The 20,973-nt window shown below is 35.0% G+C and overlaps 2 protein-coding genes across 6 annotated transcripts in view; both read left to right on the plus strand.

Moving 5' to 3' along the window:
- The first annotated feature begins 3,891 nt into the window (after nucleotides 1-3,891).
- Nucleotides 3,892-7,293, plus strand: LOC101268288 (cytochrome b561, DM13 and DOMON domain-containing protein At5g54830). The gene has a single exon (XM_010324434.4). It carries the CDS (start codon nucleotides 4,136-4,138, stop codon nucleotides 6,839-6,841), a length of 2,706 nt encoding a protein of 901 aa, XP_010322736.1. The 5' UTR covers nucleotides 3,892-4,135; the 3' UTR covers nucleotides 6,842-7,293.
- A 1,708-nt stretch (nucleotides 7,294-9,001) lies between these two features.
- LOC101268002 (CHD3-type chromatin-remodeling factor PICKLE) overlaps nucleotides 9,002-20,973 on the plus strand; it is a 42,300-nt gene continuing 30,328 nt past the window's right edge. For 3 of the 5 annotated variants that reach the window (XR_011221785.1, XM_019214381.3, XM_069299323.1), the window contains exons 1-10: nucleotides 9,138-9,397; nucleotides 10,390-10,533; nucleotides 12,243-12,380; nucleotides 12,462-12,616; nucleotides 13,292-13,453; nucleotides 19,142-19,392; nucleotides 19,474-19,569; nucleotides 19,734-19,870; nucleotides 19,943-20,155; nucleotides 20,235-20,342. Coding sequence is in view for 4 of the 5 variants with exons in the window: in XM_019214381.3 (XP_019069926.1) it covers nucleotides 10,393-10,533; nucleotides 12,243-12,380; nucleotides 12,462-12,616; nucleotides 13,292-13,453; nucleotides 19,142-19,392; nucleotides 19,474-19,569; nucleotides 19,734-19,870; nucleotides 19,943-20,155; nucleotides 20,235-20,342 (1,401 nt within the window). In the remaining variant the exon portion in view is untranslated. Of the gene's footprint in view, nucleotides 9,405-10,389; nucleotides 10,534-12,242; nucleotides 12,381-12,461; nucleotides 12,617-13,291; nucleotides 13,454-19,141; nucleotides 19,393-19,473; nucleotides 19,570-19,733; nucleotides 19,871-19,942; nucleotides 20,156-20,234; nucleotides 20,343-20,973 lie in introns of all 5 variants that reach the window. The other 2 variants (XM_010324432.4, XM_019214383.3) reach the window with 1 other exon arrangement.

The following is a 20,973-nucleotide window of genomic DNA, read 5'->3' on the forward strand; positions in this document are numbered from 1 at the left end:
ACATTTAAGGATGAATTTAGAATGTTTCATACCAGTTCTCAAAAACTCAAATAACTTTTATTTAATCATATATTTATACTAAAAATACATTGTATGTTTAAGTAGATTCTAATTAAAAAAAAAAACTTAATTAAACGAGGTTGTTTGTTTCCGTGGCAAAATTAAACATGTTGAAGCTTTGCTTTGCCCATCGATCCCTCTTTGACACTATTAAAAAATCGATAAACTCCATAGCATATATTCATCTTCTAATCATATTTTCTTTTGAGCAACACAAATTGCAAAACTGAATTATATTAATAAAAAATTATATATGTGAAACTTGTATTACTCAGAATTGGAGGTGTGCATTGGCTAGTTCGTTTTATGTATTATCGGCTCGATTTATTAGTTTTTAATATATAAATACGCAAAACCAATAATCAAATCAATATGATAGTTCTTTTATATTTTTTTAGTTTATCAATTTCTATCAATTAACAATACAATTTTCAGTTGAACTAATATGAAAATGCATATAAAACGAATTTAATATTGTCTTATCCAACAATTTGATGCGATAAAATAATATTGTACTTTACATATCACTCATAAAACAGAAACAGTAATAACTAAGATAAAAAAAAAAAACTATTCAAGTGCAACACAAAAAGAAATTAAAAGGAATAAGATTTTTACTTAGGGATTGTTTGGTTATTAGTTAGAGTTATGCAGACATTAGTTATATAGGTATTAATTATACATGTATTAGTTATGTAGGTATTGGTTATGCAAGTATTAGTTATTAAGGTATTAGTTATGCAAATATTGATTATATAGGTATTAATTATGTTGGGATCGAATTCACGCATACACACTTGATGAATGAAGAACACCAGAACTTTCAAGAGAAAGAGATGAGATATCTAGATAGAGAAAGAGAAAACCCAATATTTCGTGGTAACACCCCGTGAGTAAACTTCCACGACGGTGAGGTATATTTATATTAATAAATCAGAGTATTTTTGGTTACAGAGAATAAATAGGAAAGTCTAAAATTTAGTTATATATATTAATCAGGCTCCACAACCTAACAAATTATACAAATATTAATTATGTATAAATTATAATACATATATTATTACTTATTGATTATTTAATTAATTGTAAATTAATATACGTCTTTCTTTAATTAATAAAAATTATAAATATTGTAAATAATAAAATGGGACAGTTTGGCTCGAGGTCGAAGGGGAAACTGTTCTAGGTTTGTTTGTGTGTGTGGGGGGTGGGGTGTGTGGGTGGATGGGGTGCAATCACGAAACTAAAAAAAATTGAGTTAGGCCAGTCTTTTTTTAAAAAAAAGAAATTACTCATTAATCTTGTGAATTAATATTAATACACATTTTATTTATTATCTGGAAATAAATAACTAAGTAAACAAATTAAGGGTAAATATGTAATTTTATTATTTTAATTCATGTATAGCTAATATTCTCATAACTTATTTTGCCTTCTAAACCGCATAAAATTATACATAATTTCCTCATAAGTTATATGAGTATTAGCTATGTAGAATTATAAAAATGTAATTAAACATCACATAAATCAATACATGAACATTTGAAAACAAACCAATCAAACATTGTATAAAAATTTTACGTGAATAAGTTTGATTTTTTTGCAAACCAAACATAGTATAATATTAATACATGAGTAACCTAATTATTCATGTATTAACTTTTTTCTTATCCAGTTATCAAACAGTCCCTTAAGGTTTTGTCGTTTTGTATAATGTGAAGTTCTAATTTCAAAGTCACTATGAAGTGTGAATTGAAGGCTAAAAAGTGCCGACAATAGAAACCAATTTGTAACATACTAAGATTAATATTTAATATTTATATAGAGGAAAAATAATAAACTAATACAATTTTAATGGGTTATTAGTTTATCCAATAACTCAATATTTTTAAAAAATCAAAATTGAATTGCTAACTTGATAACCTTTTTCTTCTAAAATTATTTAAAATTTGTTTATTCAACAATCCAATAAAATTGAATCTTAAACCCGTCTACGTGGTGTCCTAACGGATCATGATTCTTATTTAACCCTTCTTAAAAGTTATAGCTTTTTAGAAAATTCAGAACTTTTCATAAAAGTCATAATTTTTTTCATTTTAACTCTTCATTTTTTCATATAGACCTTTTAAAGCTCAACATTTAATTCCAAGGCTCCAAAAGAAGAAAGAATAAACAAAAAAAAAATTGATTTCAATAGCAATATGACAGTATTACTCTTGTGCCTCTCAACCCACAACTCATAACGTTGTTGAAATCATTTAATTCGTAACATTTGGTTCTTTAATAAAAAATACTTTTATTTCTACTAATATTATTTGTAGTTTTTTTCCCACTATAGGGAAATCAAATTCAAATACATTAATTAGGTAGCTTATGAAGTGTGTTTCATTCGTCAAAGTTTTCTTCCTCCTATTTCATGAAACTTAATCTTAAACTATAAGTCATAGTGATTTATGTTAACTATAACAATTTCTTTTTGCTATTTTAGTTACTCTGTTGGAATTCTGTTAAAAATCTCAACAATGATGATTGAAAATTCATCTTATCTTTTATTCCCTTTTACATGTTTCTTCATAATACTTTTTGAAAAATGTTTGTGGGTTGTGCTATATTTGATAGCACAAAACAACAAATATGTTATAACGATTACGTAACAAATGATGACGTTTAAGGATCAAACATATAATTCCTTACTTGCCACTGTTAGTATATTATTTTGATTATTTTATCTTAGGTACGAACATTTTGTATATCATTGCACTCTTCCTAGAATAATAGTATAGAGACAGTTACACCACTTCTTATTTGCGGTTGACTAATTTGCTATATTTCTCTTTTCCTTTTTTGGGCATAATAACATATCAAATTTTATCAAAAAGAATAGATGCCCAAAATACATTATGATAAAAATATTTTTTATCGACAATAAATGTGTCCATTAATGAAGAGTGCTAGAGCTTTTATAGACATTAATTATTTATTATTAGAATCAATATCGGTATGGACTTTAGAGACATTTATAGAGAATACTAATTGCCTCTAAAAATACATATTTAGCATCAATTAAGCTATTAATTATCGTTAAAGATCGTTTATCTTGTAGCGATAACTCTTTTTTTTTGTGGCTATTTTCAATTAAATTTGTGATCTCTATACTTGGATACAACCGACAAACTATTTTTTTGAAAAATATGCTAAGGAATATGCCTTTTTCTTCTTTATTATTATTTGTGAGTTCAAGTGTTCATAAAATTATGAAACCTTAGCGAAAATAATGACTATTTCGAAATAATGAAAAAAATGTATATATTCTTAACAATTTTAGGGATTATTGTACGTATACGACATACTATTATAAATAAAGATTGATGGATGTTCATAAGAAAGGAGTCGAAGGTCCTCCATTTAAATTCAGTTAATTATGTTTTATATGGACGTGATATTTTACTTTATCGAGTGTTGTTGTTCGAAGCTTTTGATCTCTTTTTTAACACCTGATGCTGTTCTTTATACTTAAAATCTCCATATGACTCATTATTTTTATGCAACAAACACGAAAATTAAAAAAATATAGCACTTTAGAATTTTAAAGGAACGCTTTGCTTTAAGATAAAATATTCTTGACAATATAGGATACATATCGAAAATACAAATATTACCAAATAATTATATATTAACATAAGCTTAGTAAAATAATTCAATCTCATATGAAACACTAATAATTTACCTAATATAGTACTAATTTAACCCCCTTAGTTAAAACTCTTTAGTTAGAGGATAGTTATTGTGATTATAGTACTAATTTAATTAGCTTGGAGCCCCCACCCCCACCCCACTCAAAAAAGTTCCTTTGCGTCAACTCCAACTAACGAAATCTTCCTAAGTTTGGAGATTCGGCATTTTCCTTAACTTTATTGTTTCCTTCCTGGTTACTACTTCTCACCTCAATCGCCGATCTCAAAATTTTCTTCATTCAATACGCTGCTCTTGTATATGAAGCCGAAAGAGTAATCAATTGAGGTAAATCACTCTCTTTTTCTTGTGATTTATACAGAAATTTGAGGATCTATATGGTATGGAGGTGTTTAAACTATGCCGTCTATTACTACTTGTTATAATTGGGAGTTTTTCTCATTTGATTCGATTTTCCGTTTCTGATCCGGGTTCGGATTGTCTTCAAATCCGGAGTGCATCTCTTGTGAACTTCACATACCAATTTTCCATGGCACAACATCAATTACGAGGTGTGCTTAAGGTAATAGATGATTGTTCATTTAAGGTTAGTCATTTTGATATGCTGGAAGGGTCTGATGTGCGTTGGTGGGGTGCGGTTGGGGACCATTTGGAAAACCTCACAAAGGGTTTTGTAGTTTCTGAGCAGAAGCTGAATAGAACTTATAAAAGTGATGGATTTGTTGTGAAATTGATGAAGAATGTGACGTGGGATGATATAAATGTTTTAGCTGTTTGGGATCTTCCCATGGCTTCGGATTTTGGGCATGTTGTTTTGAGGAATTTGACGAATGGGACTGAGTTTTTAGCCCCGTTGCCAAGTTTGGTTAATGGGACTGTGATTAAGGGAAATGGGATGCCTACAATGTTCAATAATTGTAAGGTGTTAGCAGATAATTATAGGGTTAGGTGGAGTTTGAATGAGGAAGAGGATGTGATTGAGATTGGATTAGAGGCGGCAATAGGTTTTTTGAGTTATATGGCATTTGGATGGGCGAATCCGAATGCTTCAAGTAGTTTTATGATGGGTAGTGATGTTACTGTCACGGGGTTTAAGGAAGATTTATCTCCTTTTGCTGATGATTATTTCATTACCAAGTATAGTGAGTGTATGATTAGCAAGGATGGGAGAGTTGAGGGTGTTTGTCCGGATACTATATATGAAGGATCTGATCCGGTTGGATTAGTGAATAATACGAGGTTGTTTTATGGGCAAAGGAAGGATGGTGTGTCCTTTATTAGGTTTAGGAAGCCATTGAAGTCCATGGATACTAAGTATGATTTGCAATTGAATCAAAATGCTACAATGAGAGTGATATGGGCTTTAGGTTTGATAAAACCTCCGGATAGTCTTCGGCCTTTTTATCTCCCACAAAATCATGGTGGTAGCTATGGGCACTTGACACTGAATGTCTCGGAACATATTGATGATTGCTTGGGGCCGCTGGATGCAGAAGATAAACAAGATCAAGACCTTGTCATTGCAGATAAAAAAGGACCACTTGTTGTTTCAACAGGTCCAGCTGTGTTCTACCCAAATCCTCCAAACCCTTCTAAAGTTCTCTACATTAACAAGAAAGAGGCACCCCTTCTCAGGGTAGAGAGGGGTGTTCAAGTAAAGTTTTCAATTCAGGCTGGGCATGATGTTGCCTTCTATATAACCTCAGATCCACTTGGTGGAAATGCTACATTGAGGAATATGTCAGAGACCATCTACTTTGGGGGACCTGAAGCACAAGGAGTTCAAGCCACTCCCACAGAATTAGTTTGGGCTCCTGACCGGAACACGCCAGATTTAGTTTACTATCAGTCTCTATATGCTCAGAAAATGGGGTGGAAAGTTCAAGTGGTTGATGCAGGCTTACCTGATATGTATAACAGCAGCGTAGTTCTGGATGATCAGCAGGTTACTTTCTTTTGGACGTTGGCTGAAAATTCAATCTCCATTGCAGCTCGAGGGGAGAAAAAGAGTGGTTATTTGGCAATTGGTTTTGGTCGTGGTATGGTGAATAGTTATGCATACGTGGGCTGGGTTGATGACACTGGTAACGGGAAAGTAAGCACATACTGGATAGATGGAAGAGATGCTTCCAATATTCACCCAACTCATGAGAATTTGACACACGCAAGATGCAAGTCAGAGAATGGTATTATTACTATGGAATTCACCCGTCCACTACGTCCCTCTTGCGATCTGGACGATAAGCCAGAGTGCAATAATATTGTTGATCCAACGACACCACTCAAAGTCATCTGGGCCATGGGTGCTCAATGGTCAGATGACCATCTGAGTGTGAGAAATATGCACTCCTTCACAAGCAGCAGGCCTATCAGAGTGCTGCTCATGCGTGGTTCAGCAGAGGCAGAGGAGGATTTACGGCCAGTGTTAGCTGTACACGGGTTTATGATGTTTCTGGCTTGGGGAATATTGCTGCCAGGTGGTATTTTAGCTGCTAGATATTTGAAACATATCAAGGGAGATGGGTGGTTTCAGATTCATGTTTATCTACAGTATTCCGGATTATCGATTGTCTTCCTTGGTTTTCTCTTTGCTGTAGCCGAACTTCGCGGTTTGAGTTTCAGCTCCCTTCATGTTAAGTTTGGAATGCTGGCCATAGTTCTTGCTATTGCACAACCCATTAATGCATACCTACGACCTAAGAAACCTGGAGCAGGAGAGGAGGTTTCTTCAAACCGGCGTGTTTGGGAGTATATCCATGTCATTGTGGGCAGGGGTGCCATTGTTGTCGGCATTGCAGCTCTTATAACAGGAATGAAGCATCTAGGAGAGAGGTACGGTGATGAAGATGTTCATAGGCTGATGTGGGCTCTAATTCTGTGGATTCTTGTTGGCGTTTTGACAGTGATGTATCTGGAGTATCGTGAGAGGAAGAAAAGGCGAGATAGAATATCCGGCAGAAGCAATTGGGTTCTGGGTAGTGGTGAGGAGGAGGACACTGACCTCCTCAGTCCAAGCCAGGCAATGGCAGAGAAAGACGCAGCTTCGGCTGACTGCATGGAAGTTCAGCTAGAACCAATGGGCAGATAAAGATTCACATGTTCTGTAAATCTGTTATCACAAATTTTGGGGTTGTTTCTAGTCAACAGTTGCCTGTTTTGATACAAGGATTCTTGATGATAAAGATTTACATATTACTTAGTACATGCCAAGAGACAGGTCCTGTTCCCACTTTTGGGTCCTGCAGAGGAGAAATACTCAGCTGCCTGTATTAGATACCGGCTACATTTATTGAGGTAGTTCTAACTAGGAGACATTAAATTGTTACATTTGTGTACATTAGCGATCTACGGTTGAGTTCATGGAATGGATTTGAACCATGTTCCCCCATTATTTGTTTAAATTGAAAAAAGGAACATCGAGAGGAAAAGGATACGCGGGAAGGTACAAAACAATTTTCTATTACAGCTCAGTTTTTCTTCATGCATCATACTTTATTGTTGGCAATTTTATTTTTTAGCAATCAAATGATCTTGACTACAGCTGCCTCTCTATCCTTAATGAGACTAATGTGTATTAGCTGTATTCTTATTGCAAATTTCATGTATAATCTTCTTACATGAATCGATTGGTCATGTATACTTGTTGAAGGACAAAGATGTGATGACTTATCCTGAATAGAAATTATTGTAGCAGGTACTCTTCATGTATGCATAGGGAAATTTTTGTTTCAGATAGGGTTACAAAAATACGACTCACATGGAAATTTTAGTTGCTCAATTGATTTGGTACGAACTTTCACTTTGTTGGTGAGAGTTGGATTCCACGTAGTGCCAGTTGTCCATAAATTACAATGTACAACTTTGATAGCACTACACCTAGCGGAATCTGTCCATCGCAAAATCAAGAACCAGCCAACGTTGGATAAGGAGGATATTTTAACAAATTATGTTTGCTCATTTGTATATAAATTCCAAACCAAAATTTTACAATCAAATGCAAACATATTCACTAAATAAATTTAGCAAAATCTTTTGGTAAACATGGATTAAATATGTCATTGCTGTTAAAATTAGACGAGTTGCTTTTTGGAACACAATTTGCCAACTTTAAAATCTGAAAAAAAATATCGTGTAATAGAGTAAAAAGGAGGAAAATAATAATGTCCTTAATATTCTCCCCAAAGACATCTCTATTGTAGTTTTAGATATTTTATAAACTTCACCTTTTTATATTTAGTGGGAAAAGAAAATCATTTTTATAACTTAGACATTGATGGATCCGTCCTTTTTCAGGTTAATATTAGATTATCTATTACTTGTTTAAGAAAATTAAACTTTTTTTTTATATACTTATATAGCATGTGGTGCATGTATGTAAATTTCACTTCTTTGAACTTTCGTGTTGCAAAGTTATAATGTTTTATGAGTTAGTGTGCTGAGTTATGGCTGATATTTTTAATTAATTCTTGTATAATAACCATAATCTCTATTAAATAATACTAATATAAATTAATAATGAATAGCTAAATCTAAAATGTGTTTAACTATTAGCAAAAAAGGAGTTACATGGAATCTTTCAGTTTTTTTCTACAAGATAAGAATATGTTATATGTCGAGACAATAATCAATTGGTCCTTAATGCATGAAGTAATATTTTTATTTTGATATTTAATATATTTTACTTGATTGAAATGTTTTATAATAAATATTTATTTTGGTTTTTAATATGTTTCACTTAATTGACATAATCGTTACTGTATAGCAAAAAATGTTCAGATTAAATTTAACAATTTTATTAAAATAAAAATTACAAAATTTAATATGGACCCACGTGGCTGACAAAATCCAGCATTGTTGTTTCTTTATTAGCTCCAAAGAAAAACATCCATGAAATCTAGCATTATTTTCTCTATTTTTTGCCACAATATTTACTATTTCTTTTGATAAACATAAATGAGTATTACGCCAACGAAGTAATATTTTATAAAAGAGAAAATAGTTTATTTAGTTGAAAAAAATCAAAGAAAATGATGTTAGATTTTATGAAGTAAATTATTTGGAGCTAACAAAGCAGACGCTAATGATAAATTTCATTAGCCAGTCCAAATTTAAATTTAAGTTAATTTTTTTTTAATAAATTAAATCTATTAGGTTAAAGTTAAATGATAAAAATGAACCCGTTTTGTTTTGAAGGACAATTTTAATCCTATGAAATATTTTAAGGATCAAAATGAACATTGCTAAAACTATTTCAATTAATTAAAAATCAAAATAAAATAGCAAAAAACGAGAGAAAGTTGATCAAATAGTAAACACTCTTCTATTCTAATTCAAAATTTATGAGTTTGAGTTAAAAGGGAAAAAAATAAAAAATAATCAGGACCATTTTGGTCATTTTCTTTTTATATTCTCAAAAGAAACAAAAGGGAAGAGAACGGAACAAAGTTAACTCAACTCACAAAGAGGGGTCACTCCTCTGTCGTTGAAGGAACAAGTCGGTAGTTGTCTGGTACAGACCTCAAAACTGAACAAATCCTATCTCTGTCGCTCTTACATCCATAAATTTCAGCAAATCTGAGTTCTTAACTGTCAATTTCGCCCAATTTCGGAAGCGGTAGTTTCTCTTGGGCAAATTGACGAACAGGTAGCAGGTGATTCAGCTCTTCTCACTCAATTTCTAGTTTCTCTGTATTAGTAATTTTATGTTACTAGTTTTTGAACTCTTAGTGGCGGATCCAAGATTTTAAGTTCTTTGATTGCGAGTTTGAGTATTTAATTAAAAGAAAATTGTGCAAAAGTGTACTAGTTCAAGTGAAGGGTTGTGGGGTGTGGTTGTAGCTACTGCGTCCCTCATGCTATATCCACCCATGTCAAATGTAGCTTAAAGGTTAAAGCTTTGAGAGATATGGGAGAGATATCTTTTTTGCATTTCTCGTATCCCGAACCTCTTAGCAAACTCCTTTGTTCCATTTTTTAGAATACTACTGATTTAGCAAATGAAATGATAACACTGAGTCTATCCAATAACCTACTGGATTGGCCAGTGCTAGATTAGAGAGTGATGGGTTGTTTCTTCTAAGTTGGCTTTTGGCCATAGATTCCAAATATTTTCCACTTTATATAATATTTATGGAGTTGGAGTTGTTTTTGGTTATACTTTAAGCAAAGAATATTTGGAATACTTGAATGTACTTAAATACGATTTCAAAAGTGAAAAGTGAGTTTGGAAACAAGTTATAAGCTGATTTCCAAATTTAAAATACAACTTCAAGTTGGACTTGAAATTCTTCATGACCACAAACACTGGTTTTCAAATGAAGTAAAAAGTTATTCCGGAAAAAAGTGAATAATTTTTTTGGCCAAATGTGTCCGCTTTGAAACTAGGTGGACCTGCTCTACTTATACACATGTGCCTATCACTCATCTTGTACTGTACTAGCTTCCGCAGGCTAATCCATTCTTATGTTCACTTTGTTTCATCACAAAAGTTATGTTCTCTCATTTTTCTTTGATTTCGTGGACTAGAAGTTTTATGGTTTTAATTGGGTTCAACTGATTTTTATGATGTTTTTCTGTTTTTGGGTTTTATGGAATGTTTAGCACATATGCCTAGTTTCCCCCCTTTGTTTAATGCAGAAAATGTCTAGCCTAGTGGAGAGGCTTCGCGTGCGAACAGATAGAAGACCAATTTACAGTTTGTTTGATGACTCTGATGATGAATTTGATAAGAAGTCTGAGCCTAGACAGGAAAACTTTGAGAGAATTTTCCGTCCTGACGCGGTAAATTCCCCTTGAATATTGCTTTTCTATGCTAATTCTTTTGTCCATTCTTTGCTTGACTAGTCTGTAACAAGGTATGTTCTCCATATTATCTTTAGTGCACTTATCTTTGTAGTAACTTAGTTGCAACTTCAGGATGTGACTTAGATCCTATAGCTGAATTGGGCATAACATTGGTAATCACTAGGAAAGGCAGATCCTTATTTTGGTTTACTTCATATACCCCTGTGAATTGTCTGATAAACTGAATTGCTGCTTTATGATATGACTTAGAACCTATAGATGAATACGGTTTGTCTTGATCATTGCGAGGAAAGACAATTATTTTCGGGTTACTTAGTTTTTCATCGAAAACTTAATCCAACATAGAGTCAAGCTTAGAGGGGAGAATTTAGCCGTTCAATTTACCTTGAAGTCTATACACAATGGATAAACTACAGGATTCATGAGATCCTTGCTTACTTGAACATAATTTCTTCCCATGAAAGAAAAATATGGAAGATTGTCTTTTTGATAACCATGGTGTTTGGTCAGCTTGTGCACCTCGATTAATTCTATGGAGTACATGTTATCTCCATCCAACACAATACCAACACAAGTACTAGGTAACTCTATCCACTAAGGCTTGGAAAAATGAAAACTAGTTACCTAGTATTTTTGCCTTCGCTAGGATTTGAACCTGAGAACTCATGGTTCTCAACCCATATCGTTGACCACTAAGTCACGCCCTTGGGCTGATCTAATGCAGGCCTCAAAACTGTACCAAGTGAATAAAAATACTAGAAGCTTTTATATTAATTACTGTGAAAAGTCAAATAAAATCATTGTAGAACAATGAAATATTCAATCTGAAAATGCAGGGTGTAGTTAAGACACTACCCCGAATATACTACTGAATGCAGCCGAACTTCGTAAGTAACTTTCTTCCATTCATATACAGGATATAAGAGTAAAGTCCAAAAGGTATTATTCAAGGACCCTAATAAGTTATACTGACTTTCTACTTATGTAGATGTTTCTAGATTTTGCAAAGCACAGACAAGTCTTGCTTTTACAAGCTATCTTTCTATGTACTTGTAGACAGCCTCTTCACTTTAGAATGTTGTTGCTCCCTTTTGATTGAAATTTGATTCTTCCCCCGTGTTGGATGAAACTGAAAGTTTTGTTTTCTCCATTCAGAAATACCTTTCCTCTCTAGTTCATTGACGTGATACATACATTGTATTTCTTAGCTTTAGCACTTTGTCCCTATGGTATTCGTGATGTGCATCATATTTTTACTATTCGACTCTTTGTCATTCCCTTTTGGTTGACCTGTTGAAAATAAGATGCCTCTGACCTGGTATGGTAGATAGCAGGAGTAATGAATGGTATATACTGACCTCCTCATCTAGAGTCAAGCGTTCCTTGTGTCTTTGAATAAAATTGCATCATCTCTATGCTACTTTGTGGAATTCACTAATCTAAAGGGAAACAGAAATCAACTTCACAGTTTGTAACTGCATTGCCATACTCGTTTTCTTTGCAACAACAACAGCATACCAGTGTAATCCACAAGTGAGATCTGGGAAGGGTGATGTGTACGCAACCTTACCCCTACCATGTTAAGTTAGAGAGATCTTTTTCTTTGCATGCACTTTTTTTGTTGCATGATAATGATCTACAATACTTTTACTTGCACCGGAGAACTGATGAAAGTTCACTTATAGAAAGATGAATCCTGTCAAGCTTGTGGAGGAGAGGGCGATCTCTTGTACTGTGAATCGTGCACTTATGCTTACCATCCCAAGTGCTTACTTCCACCACTAAAAGCTCCTCTTCCTAGCAGTTGGAGGTGCCCTGAGTGTGTAGGTTCCCTTCCTCTTGAAAATTTTTCTGTACTGTCAGAGTTTTTGTTTGTCACTTTGATTTTTACCATGTTTTTGTAGGTAAGCCCCCTAAATGATATTGACAAGATATTGGATTGTGAAATGCGCCCAACTGTTGCTGATGATAGTGATGCTTCTAATATGGGGTCGAAACATGTATTCGTTAAACAATATCTTGTTAAGTGGAAAGGATTGTCGTATCTTCACTGCATATGGTACCCTTCTTTGCTGCTACTTTATTTGCTCTGGGCTCTGTTTTCAATTTTGACAATTTACTATCATATGAGAGCTTCTTCTAGTCAGTGTTAATGAAACGCAAAAAGCGCAAAAAAGCTCTAAGGGGTCCGTTGGGGCTTTTAGCGCAAATAAAGCATACAGTTTAATGAAGAAAGCCATGGAAAAAAAATAAAAATATGTATGTGTAATCCAAGACTAATAATTATAAGTATGAATTACTAATATACAAACTATAATTTGAAAAGAAGTATGATAATGTGAAATATCAGTTGTTTAGCATCACCTCTTTAGGTTTACGCTCACTGGCAAGGAATTGTATGCCTTGATGATGACACTGAAGCGCCTACTAAGCGACGGAAAGCGCTCAATACAGTTGAGCCTTGCGTCCTTGCTTAAGCGCGCCTTCGAAGTGCTTTGATTCATAGTACTGTTATTAAAATTTTCTTTACCAAAGGGTAGCGGCTGCGGGTTTCCCTTGTCATCAATTTTTTTTTTCTTTACAAAGTGACCATTTCTCAACTAGTGCTAGATTACGTTTACTTTTTATTTTATCATGGTTACCAGATTTTATTGCTCCTTGTTAGCAATTTTTTTTTGTGTTGTGAATTGCAATTTTATGTTGGTGAAGTTATATTCTCCTATCAAATTTGCAGGGTGCCTGAAAAAGAGTTTCTGAAAGCTTACAAGTTGCATCCACGTCTTAAGACTAAAGTGAACAATTTTCATCGTCAAATGTCGTCAATGACTAACTCCGAAGAGGACTATGTTGCTATTCGATCTGAGTGGACTACAGTTGACCGGATTCTTGCTTGCAGGTTATTTTTTTTAGAGTAGATCAAATATATTTCAATTGAGCTATGGATCAGTCTAAACATTTTCTTTCAAAGCTTACACTATCTGCCTTGTCATGCCAAATTTTAGTAGTTTCTAGGAGGGTAGAACTTTTTCCTTGTGCTATAATTTTTTCTCAGCTAGTTTGTCAATTTTATTTCATGAGCCTTGGATCATAAGAGTCCATAGGTAAGAGTTGAGCTTTTGTTTTACTAGTGGAGTTGCCGATGATGAACAGTTTTTCTTGAGACTTCATAGTGTTAGGCATATGTTTACCTTGATGTAGTAGTGACCATAGGTTTGAGGGTTAAAATGATGCTTAGTCTAGAACTTATTTTTTATACGGTAAATAATTGTATTATTATTGGGGAAATCCCTGTTTACAGCAAGAAAGATGCTTAGTGGAGATATGTTCTTGTTATTCTAGATGTGATTTGTGGGACTGTTAACTATAACCGGAAAAAATGTTCGTTCAATTAACTGAATAAAATTCTTTTTTAGAAACATTACAGATTTTTTTTCACAAAATAAGAACAAAGAAAAGGTTGCTTTTGCATTGATTTAAATGAAACCGAATTTACTATTAAAATTGCTTATAAACTTAGACATGTTATCTCACTGACCCTTCCCTTTTTGGTACGTTCCTATTACTCTTATACATGTTGCTTTAGGAATATTGTCATAATGTTTGCAAAATACAGATGTAATTGTTAATCTATAGTTCTGATTGATAGTTTGCAAAGTAAAAGTTGCTAATAGTTTTCTGGTTTTGCAAAAAAATCAAATGAAATTACAATTGTTTGTAAAAACTTGAATCCCTAAAATAATTATCCAAACAGAACATTTTTTTTTGAAATTGGTAAATTGTATTCATCTGCATTAAGGATATGCTGGCCACCTCCAAAAGTGCAATTACAAGCTTCCTATCAACTCTACAATCTGATCTACATCTTCTATACAAAGTAGTTTACACCAAAGAGGTAGAGTTCCAATACAATTCCATTTTACTTTATGTATGGAATTGGACCTATCTTTAAAGCATCTCCAAACAGAACATTTTTATGAGGACTTCTATGAAAGAACTCTTTTAGGAAATAGGTCAAAAAAGGGTCTAGCTCAGATCTACTTGAAGGGCCGGGGGGTAGGGGTTGGGGGTGAAGCTAGAGTGTTGCTGATGCTATTATAAGGAAAATAGAGCCGAAACCTAAATCAACCCAAAACTTAGCTTATTAGGCCAGATTTACCCAAGATCATATGAGGAGGCAACAACCAATTTTCTCAACTAATGTGGGATGTTTTTTTTATCTTTTGAGAAAGTTTAACATTTTATAGACAACAATACACCAATGTTGTATTTCAGTGGTAATAACATCAGGAGTATACAGTAAGCAAAACCAAAAGATCTATCATTTATACGCCTCCTAAACTATCTAACAAGTGAGAAAAAGCCTCCACCTCTTTGGGGAGGGCATGATTACACCAAAAATAAAGGGTTGTAAGACAGTTCAACTTCAAACTCTGGAAAGGGACGCTCTTGTTTTCGAAGCATCTCTGGTACCTTTCCTTCCAAATTGTCCACCAGATGCTAGCAGGGACAATCTTCCATCTCTCCTTGTGACCTGATGTATTCCCTTCTCTATTCCAGCATGCTAGAAAATCAGAGGTGTGTCTTGACATTGACCAACTGATTCCCCTTCGATTCAAAAAGAACTGCCACAATTTCTCTGTCACTCTGCAATGGAGGAAGAGATGGTTTGTTTCTCTGTTTCCATTTCACAAAAAAAAACACCTGGAGCATAACTGTCTTCCCCTTTTCATCAGATTGTCCTGAGTTGGTACTGCTTCCTTAGCCACCAACCAGGTGAAACAAGCCACCTTGTGAGTTACATTAATGTTCGGTATCATCTTCCAAGGCCACGGTAACAACATTTCTGCTGGCCTGTCAAAATGTCTATAAGCCGATTTTATTGTGAACTTCCCATTGTTGCCCTCAAGAATTGTAAACTGTCCTCCTTTGTGTCAATGTCACTTGCCTGCTCCAAAGACTTGTAAAGATCTGCTAATTTGTCTATCTCCCAGTCATTCAACCTTCTCCTAAAAGATAGGTTCTATCCTTGGTTGTCTTTGACTTCTGCTACTGTTGCTTCCTTCTGTAGTTCTGTTGGTTCAGATTATAAATCTCAGGATGCAACTGTTTCAAAGAGTGTTGTCCAATCCACACAGCATTCCAGAAGAATGTCTTCCTTCCATTTCCTATATCAATTTTTGAATTTCTCCATATTTTAGGCCACAAATTCCTGATTGTTCTCCATAAACCAACCCCAAAAGGGCTTCTAACTTCCTTTGTAGTCCATGGGTCCTCAATTGCATATCTGGAGATTATAACATCTTTCCATGGACCTTGTTCCGTTGCATGGCAGGGTTGGATATTTGGAGCCTGAACTATATAATATGAGAGTCAAACATTGGGAAAACCTAGAGTAAGAATGGGTCTGACCATGCAAGGAAAATGAATATTTGTCCTAACTCAACCCCAAAAGATACCTCATGGGACGAGGATTCTCCAAAAACGTATAGGGAGACAATAATTTACTTTCTCATCAAATGTGAGACATAACAGTTCAAGGCCCCCATGACTCTGGTTGCTGGACATACTGATTTGTGGGCAACATATGAACATAACACCAAACTTAACATTGAGTAAGTCAAGAATGCAAGAAGGCATGAGTCTGACTCTGATACCATGTAAAGCAAAATGGACGTTTGATGCGACTCAACCTAAAGACAATTTATGAGGTGAAGATTGTCTTTTTTTTTTCAAGTAAAAGATTTCATTGATAAAAACCCTTCGGGGTGGCCCAGTGATTTGAGCTTGGACTTCCATGTTGGAGGTTTTAAGTTGGAATCCCTTGCCAGCAAAAGCAAGGGGATTTGCCTTCTGGGTCGGGCTCGTCGCATCAGGCTTGCCTGGTGCGGATTACCTCTCCTATGTGGTTTGCGAGCTATTGCATAGGAGCGGGGGCTTTACCCTGTGCGCACCCAAAGGGTATAGCGGCTGCGGGTTTCCCTTGTCATAAAAAAAAAGATTTCATTGATAATAACAAGGCCAACATGGCTGTATACAAAGATATACCAAATTGGAGAAACCTGCATAATTTGGTTTTCTCCAAAGGGCACCCAATCCTCTATACAAACAGGAATTACATGGGTTCACCAACAAGAAAATAAGGGATCGGAGACTACCTTTCAATTGAGAAAATCTCATCTCCACACGCTCAAATTCTCTCCTATTCCTCTCTTTCCAAATGACCCACATTATCGCAAATGGAGTAACATGCCTCACCTTGTGCCTCCTCCTTCTAGCTCCACTCTTCCAACTGATCATCAACTCCTTCACAGATCTTGACATTACCCAAGAAACACCAAACCGTCTGGTTTATCTCCCCATAACCTCGTGGCTCCAAGATCATATAAGGAGACAATGGCCACTTCTTCAACCGATGTGGGACATGTTCACACTTTCTTAATGATCTTTTTTATGGTTATGCCGGCAATCATAGATGGATCTTGTGTTAGAGTTTGTGAAAATCTGACATAATGCTTGCTTTCCACCGGTTTCTTGAAAGTTATCAATCCCACTTCTTCCTCTTGTCTCAGTTCGACCTCCAATGATGAGCCTGTGCAAAAACTCTCCTTTGTTAGAGCCGGATTGATAGGCTATTAGATTGAGTTGAATGAACCTGTGCCTATATACCTTTCTAGGCTCCTAGCGCTAGCTGTATCCGTCAGAGGTGAGGGCTCTACCAAAGAGCATGTTATGGCTCAATCAACAGGTGAGCCTGTGCCCTCACTCTCGTTTTTGTGCTCTCTCTTCTGTCAGTCTGGGCCCCAATTTCTTTTTCTCCGGTCCTGTATGGCAATGATAACTTTTAAGAATTGAATGTTAAAGCTCTAAGTTTGTAGAAGTCATATTGTTAAATTGCCTTTTGATTTGTGGAAAGTTTATTAAGAAACATCGAGTCAGTGCCAAAAAGTATATCTACAGATTGTGTATATTACTTAACCCGAGTTATTCAAGCTTGTCAAGCTATCAACAGAACAGAATATTCTCTCCTACACGAGAAATACAAGTGAAATGAAAAGGACCTTTTAATGCTTTCTGTTGATCTAAGACACTTTCTACCCTGTTCTTACTATTTATTTCTCTCATCCCATACACTCCAAACGAGATGTCAATATGATGTTTATCAGGCTGCGAGTCTTTCATTTTCAATCCTTTGTAATCTCCTACAGTCCTACTTGTATTTATTTTCTCGACTATCCTTGGTAACAATTATGGTATGTTAAATAGCTAGAATACAAGGATAAGCAGCTGCAAAGCCAACCTGTGATTCTAAGGAGAGGTCATATTGTTAAATTATGGTGACCTCAATAACGAAAATAGTAACTACAAAGTAATCTCATTGAGAAAGTTAAGAGTTCTATGAACAATGTGCTCCTATGGGAATCACCGTCTTTACATAGTTAGGTGGTTTCTTGTTTATGGCGGGAACTGAGAAATTCTGAGATGGTTCAGATCTAAGTGGGTGATCCCGAGCATTGTGAAAGAAACAATGTTTAGTTGAGCCTGTAAAAGAAGGAAGAGAAGATGCAGGGAGTGTGATTTTGCTCCTCTGCACTTGTGTGGATCATATGGAGAGAGAGAGAGAGAGAGAGAGAGAGAGAGAGAGGAATAAGAGAGCTTTTGTGGGAGTAGTGAAAGATTTTAAACACTTGAGGAATAGTCTATTTCCTTGTTTCTTTTTGGTGCACCCACAAGATCCCTACATGCATAGATGATTAGTGCTATATGTAGAAGATCATTTTTTGTAAGGTTTTCTATTTTTTGGTATATTTCTTGTATACGGGCACACTTTTGCCCTTTTTATTAAAATTTGTTACTTCATCAAAGAAAAGATGAAGTGATGAACAGTGTGCTCCTATCAAGAAGTATGTAAGCCTTGAGACTTTTAAATAAAATTTGTTACTTCATCAAAGAAAAGATGAAGTGATGAACAGTGTGCTCCAATCAAGAAGTATGTAAGCCTTGAGAATTAAGATTCATCTAACTTAGTGAAACTAATTTTTGTAGATCTATAAATCATACTATGTTATTTGTGATAATTGTTCTTATTGCATTTTGCCATGTACTGAAAGTCTTGGTATATTGTCAATGCCTAGAATGATTTAGAGAGTTGTAGATTACTTCACCTATTGCATTAATGATTTTGGTGCTAATGGAATATTGTATGAGTGATGCCTTTTGTGGGAATATGAGATACCAAGTGAATGTGCTATAATCAGTTCTGGAAAGTGGAAACAGAGGTGGTGTAGTGATGTTACCGATGTCAAGTTTTTCTGACCATATAACATATCTAGCCTAGGTTTCTATTAGGAAGTTATCTCTGTTGGTAAGATAGATTATGTTTGGTGCTCGTGGTTATTTTGTGCTAATTCAAAAATCTTCCCATCTTTTGTGGTTCTGAAAGAACAAGTGATAGCAGAAATTGTTTTGCAGATAACACCTATTTTCTTTAGTTTTTTTCTTAAATAGTTCATTTGTGGTGTATTATATGGAATTTGGTCTAAGTTTCAGGTGTAATTGCACTAAGTAATTGCTATTGTACTTACAGGGGAGAAGGTGAAGAGAAAGAGTATCTTGTTAAGTGGAAGGAGCTTCCTTATGATGAGTGCTACTGGGAATTTGAATCGGACATTTCTTCTTTTCAGCAGGAAATTGAACGATATCATAGAGTTCAGTTTAGAGATGACAAAGCGTCTTCAAGTAAACAAAATAGTGTGCCTAAAGAGACTACTGAATTAAAACTGAAACCCAGAGAACTTTTTCAACAGTATGAGAGGAGTCCCGAATTTCTTTCTGGAGGTATCCTCGATGTTCCTTTTTAGAAATCATTCTACTCATCTGAAAGAGTTCTATTGATCTTCATTTTTGGTTGATATAAAGGCTCACTGCATCCGTATCAGCTTGAAGGGCTGAATTTCCTACGTTTTTCTTGGTCTAAACAAACACATGTGATACTTGCAGATGAGATGGGGCTTGGTGAGTTTATTTTTCTTTTTCCCCTGTTTCTAGTCTTTTCCCATACCAGTTTCTTATATAATAATTACTTCTATGTGAATTCTAGGTGAATTAGTGGTACTACTCGTGTCGGCATATAGTTTCTTCTATAATTGTTCTTTTCTGATGCATTATAAGGCCTGCAGGCAAAACAATACAGAGTATTGCATTTCTAGCCTCTCTTTTTGAAGAGGATATCTCTCCACATTTAGTAGTTGCTCCTCTTTCTACATTGAGAAATTGGGAGCGGGAGTTTGCCACTTGGGCTCCTCAAATGAATGTGGTAAGTTGGATTTTTTTTAATTTCTATCATGAATATTTGATATGCTTTTTCTAAGGAGAAGTGATGCTGTAGGTTATGTACGTTGGTTCTGCACAAGCTCGTGCTGTTATTAGGGAATATGAATTTTTCTTCCCCAAAAATTCTAACAAGATCAAAAAAAAGAAATCTTGTCAGACAGTTGGTGAAAGTAAGAAAGATAGAACAAAATTTGATGTCCTTCTCACATCATACGAAATGATCAACATGGACTCGGCCTCTTTGAAGCCTATCAAGTGGGAGTGCATGGTAATTGCTTTAATTCTCAAGTGTGTTGTTACTTGTTTTATGTTTTTCTTTTCTTAAGGGCGCTGCCATTCGTATTTAGATTGTTGATGAAGGTCACCGTCTCAAAAACAAGGACTCAAAGCTGTTTTCTTCATTGAAGCAGTACGCTAGTAGACATCGTGTCCTTTTGACTGGAACTCCTCTTCAGGTTTGTCTGTAATTTGCATTTTATATAGGTGTTGTCTCGTACTATTTGAAGTCTTATACTGCATCAATCAAACAAAGCAAACTTTCTCTGAATTGTCACTCATCATCTGTCTTTCACATTTTTGACTTGTCATTCTACTGCTAGAATCATATTCTCCTCGCACATTTATAGAATGAACACTATTGGTGAAGGGAGAGGTGAATAATGAAGTTTACAAGTTCTATAATAAGATGATGATCATATATTAGCAGTTACATAGTTATGGAAATGAATCAAATGAATTAATTCTAGCTGTTCAGAAATTGCCTCCTTTTAATTGTTCTCTCAAGGAAAATGCTCCTAGATGATTTCCAAAAATTTTCTCTCCTACTTCTTAGGACTGGAAAATACTCTTTCCGGCGTGTTTTCACCGGATTTAGATCTTTTCTTTCTCAACCAACAATTATCACCCACCACGATTAGGGCTGGCAAGGGGACGGGGACGGGGACGGGGACGGGGACTGGGGGACGGGACTAAGGGGGAGGGGACGGGGGACGTGGAAGGGGGATTTGGACCGGGACCGTGATTGGGGGGACGGAAATAGGTCCCATCCCGTCCCACTATATACACGGGATGGGATGGGATTTGGGG

The sequence above is a fragment of the Solanum lycopersicum genome, chromosome 6 (assembly GCF_036512215.1).
Source record: "Solanum lycopersicum chromosome 6, SLM_r2.1".
Classification (NCBI taxonomy): Eukaryota; Viridiplantae; Streptophyta; class Magnoliopsida; order Solanales; family Solanaceae; genus Solanum; species Solanum lycopersicum.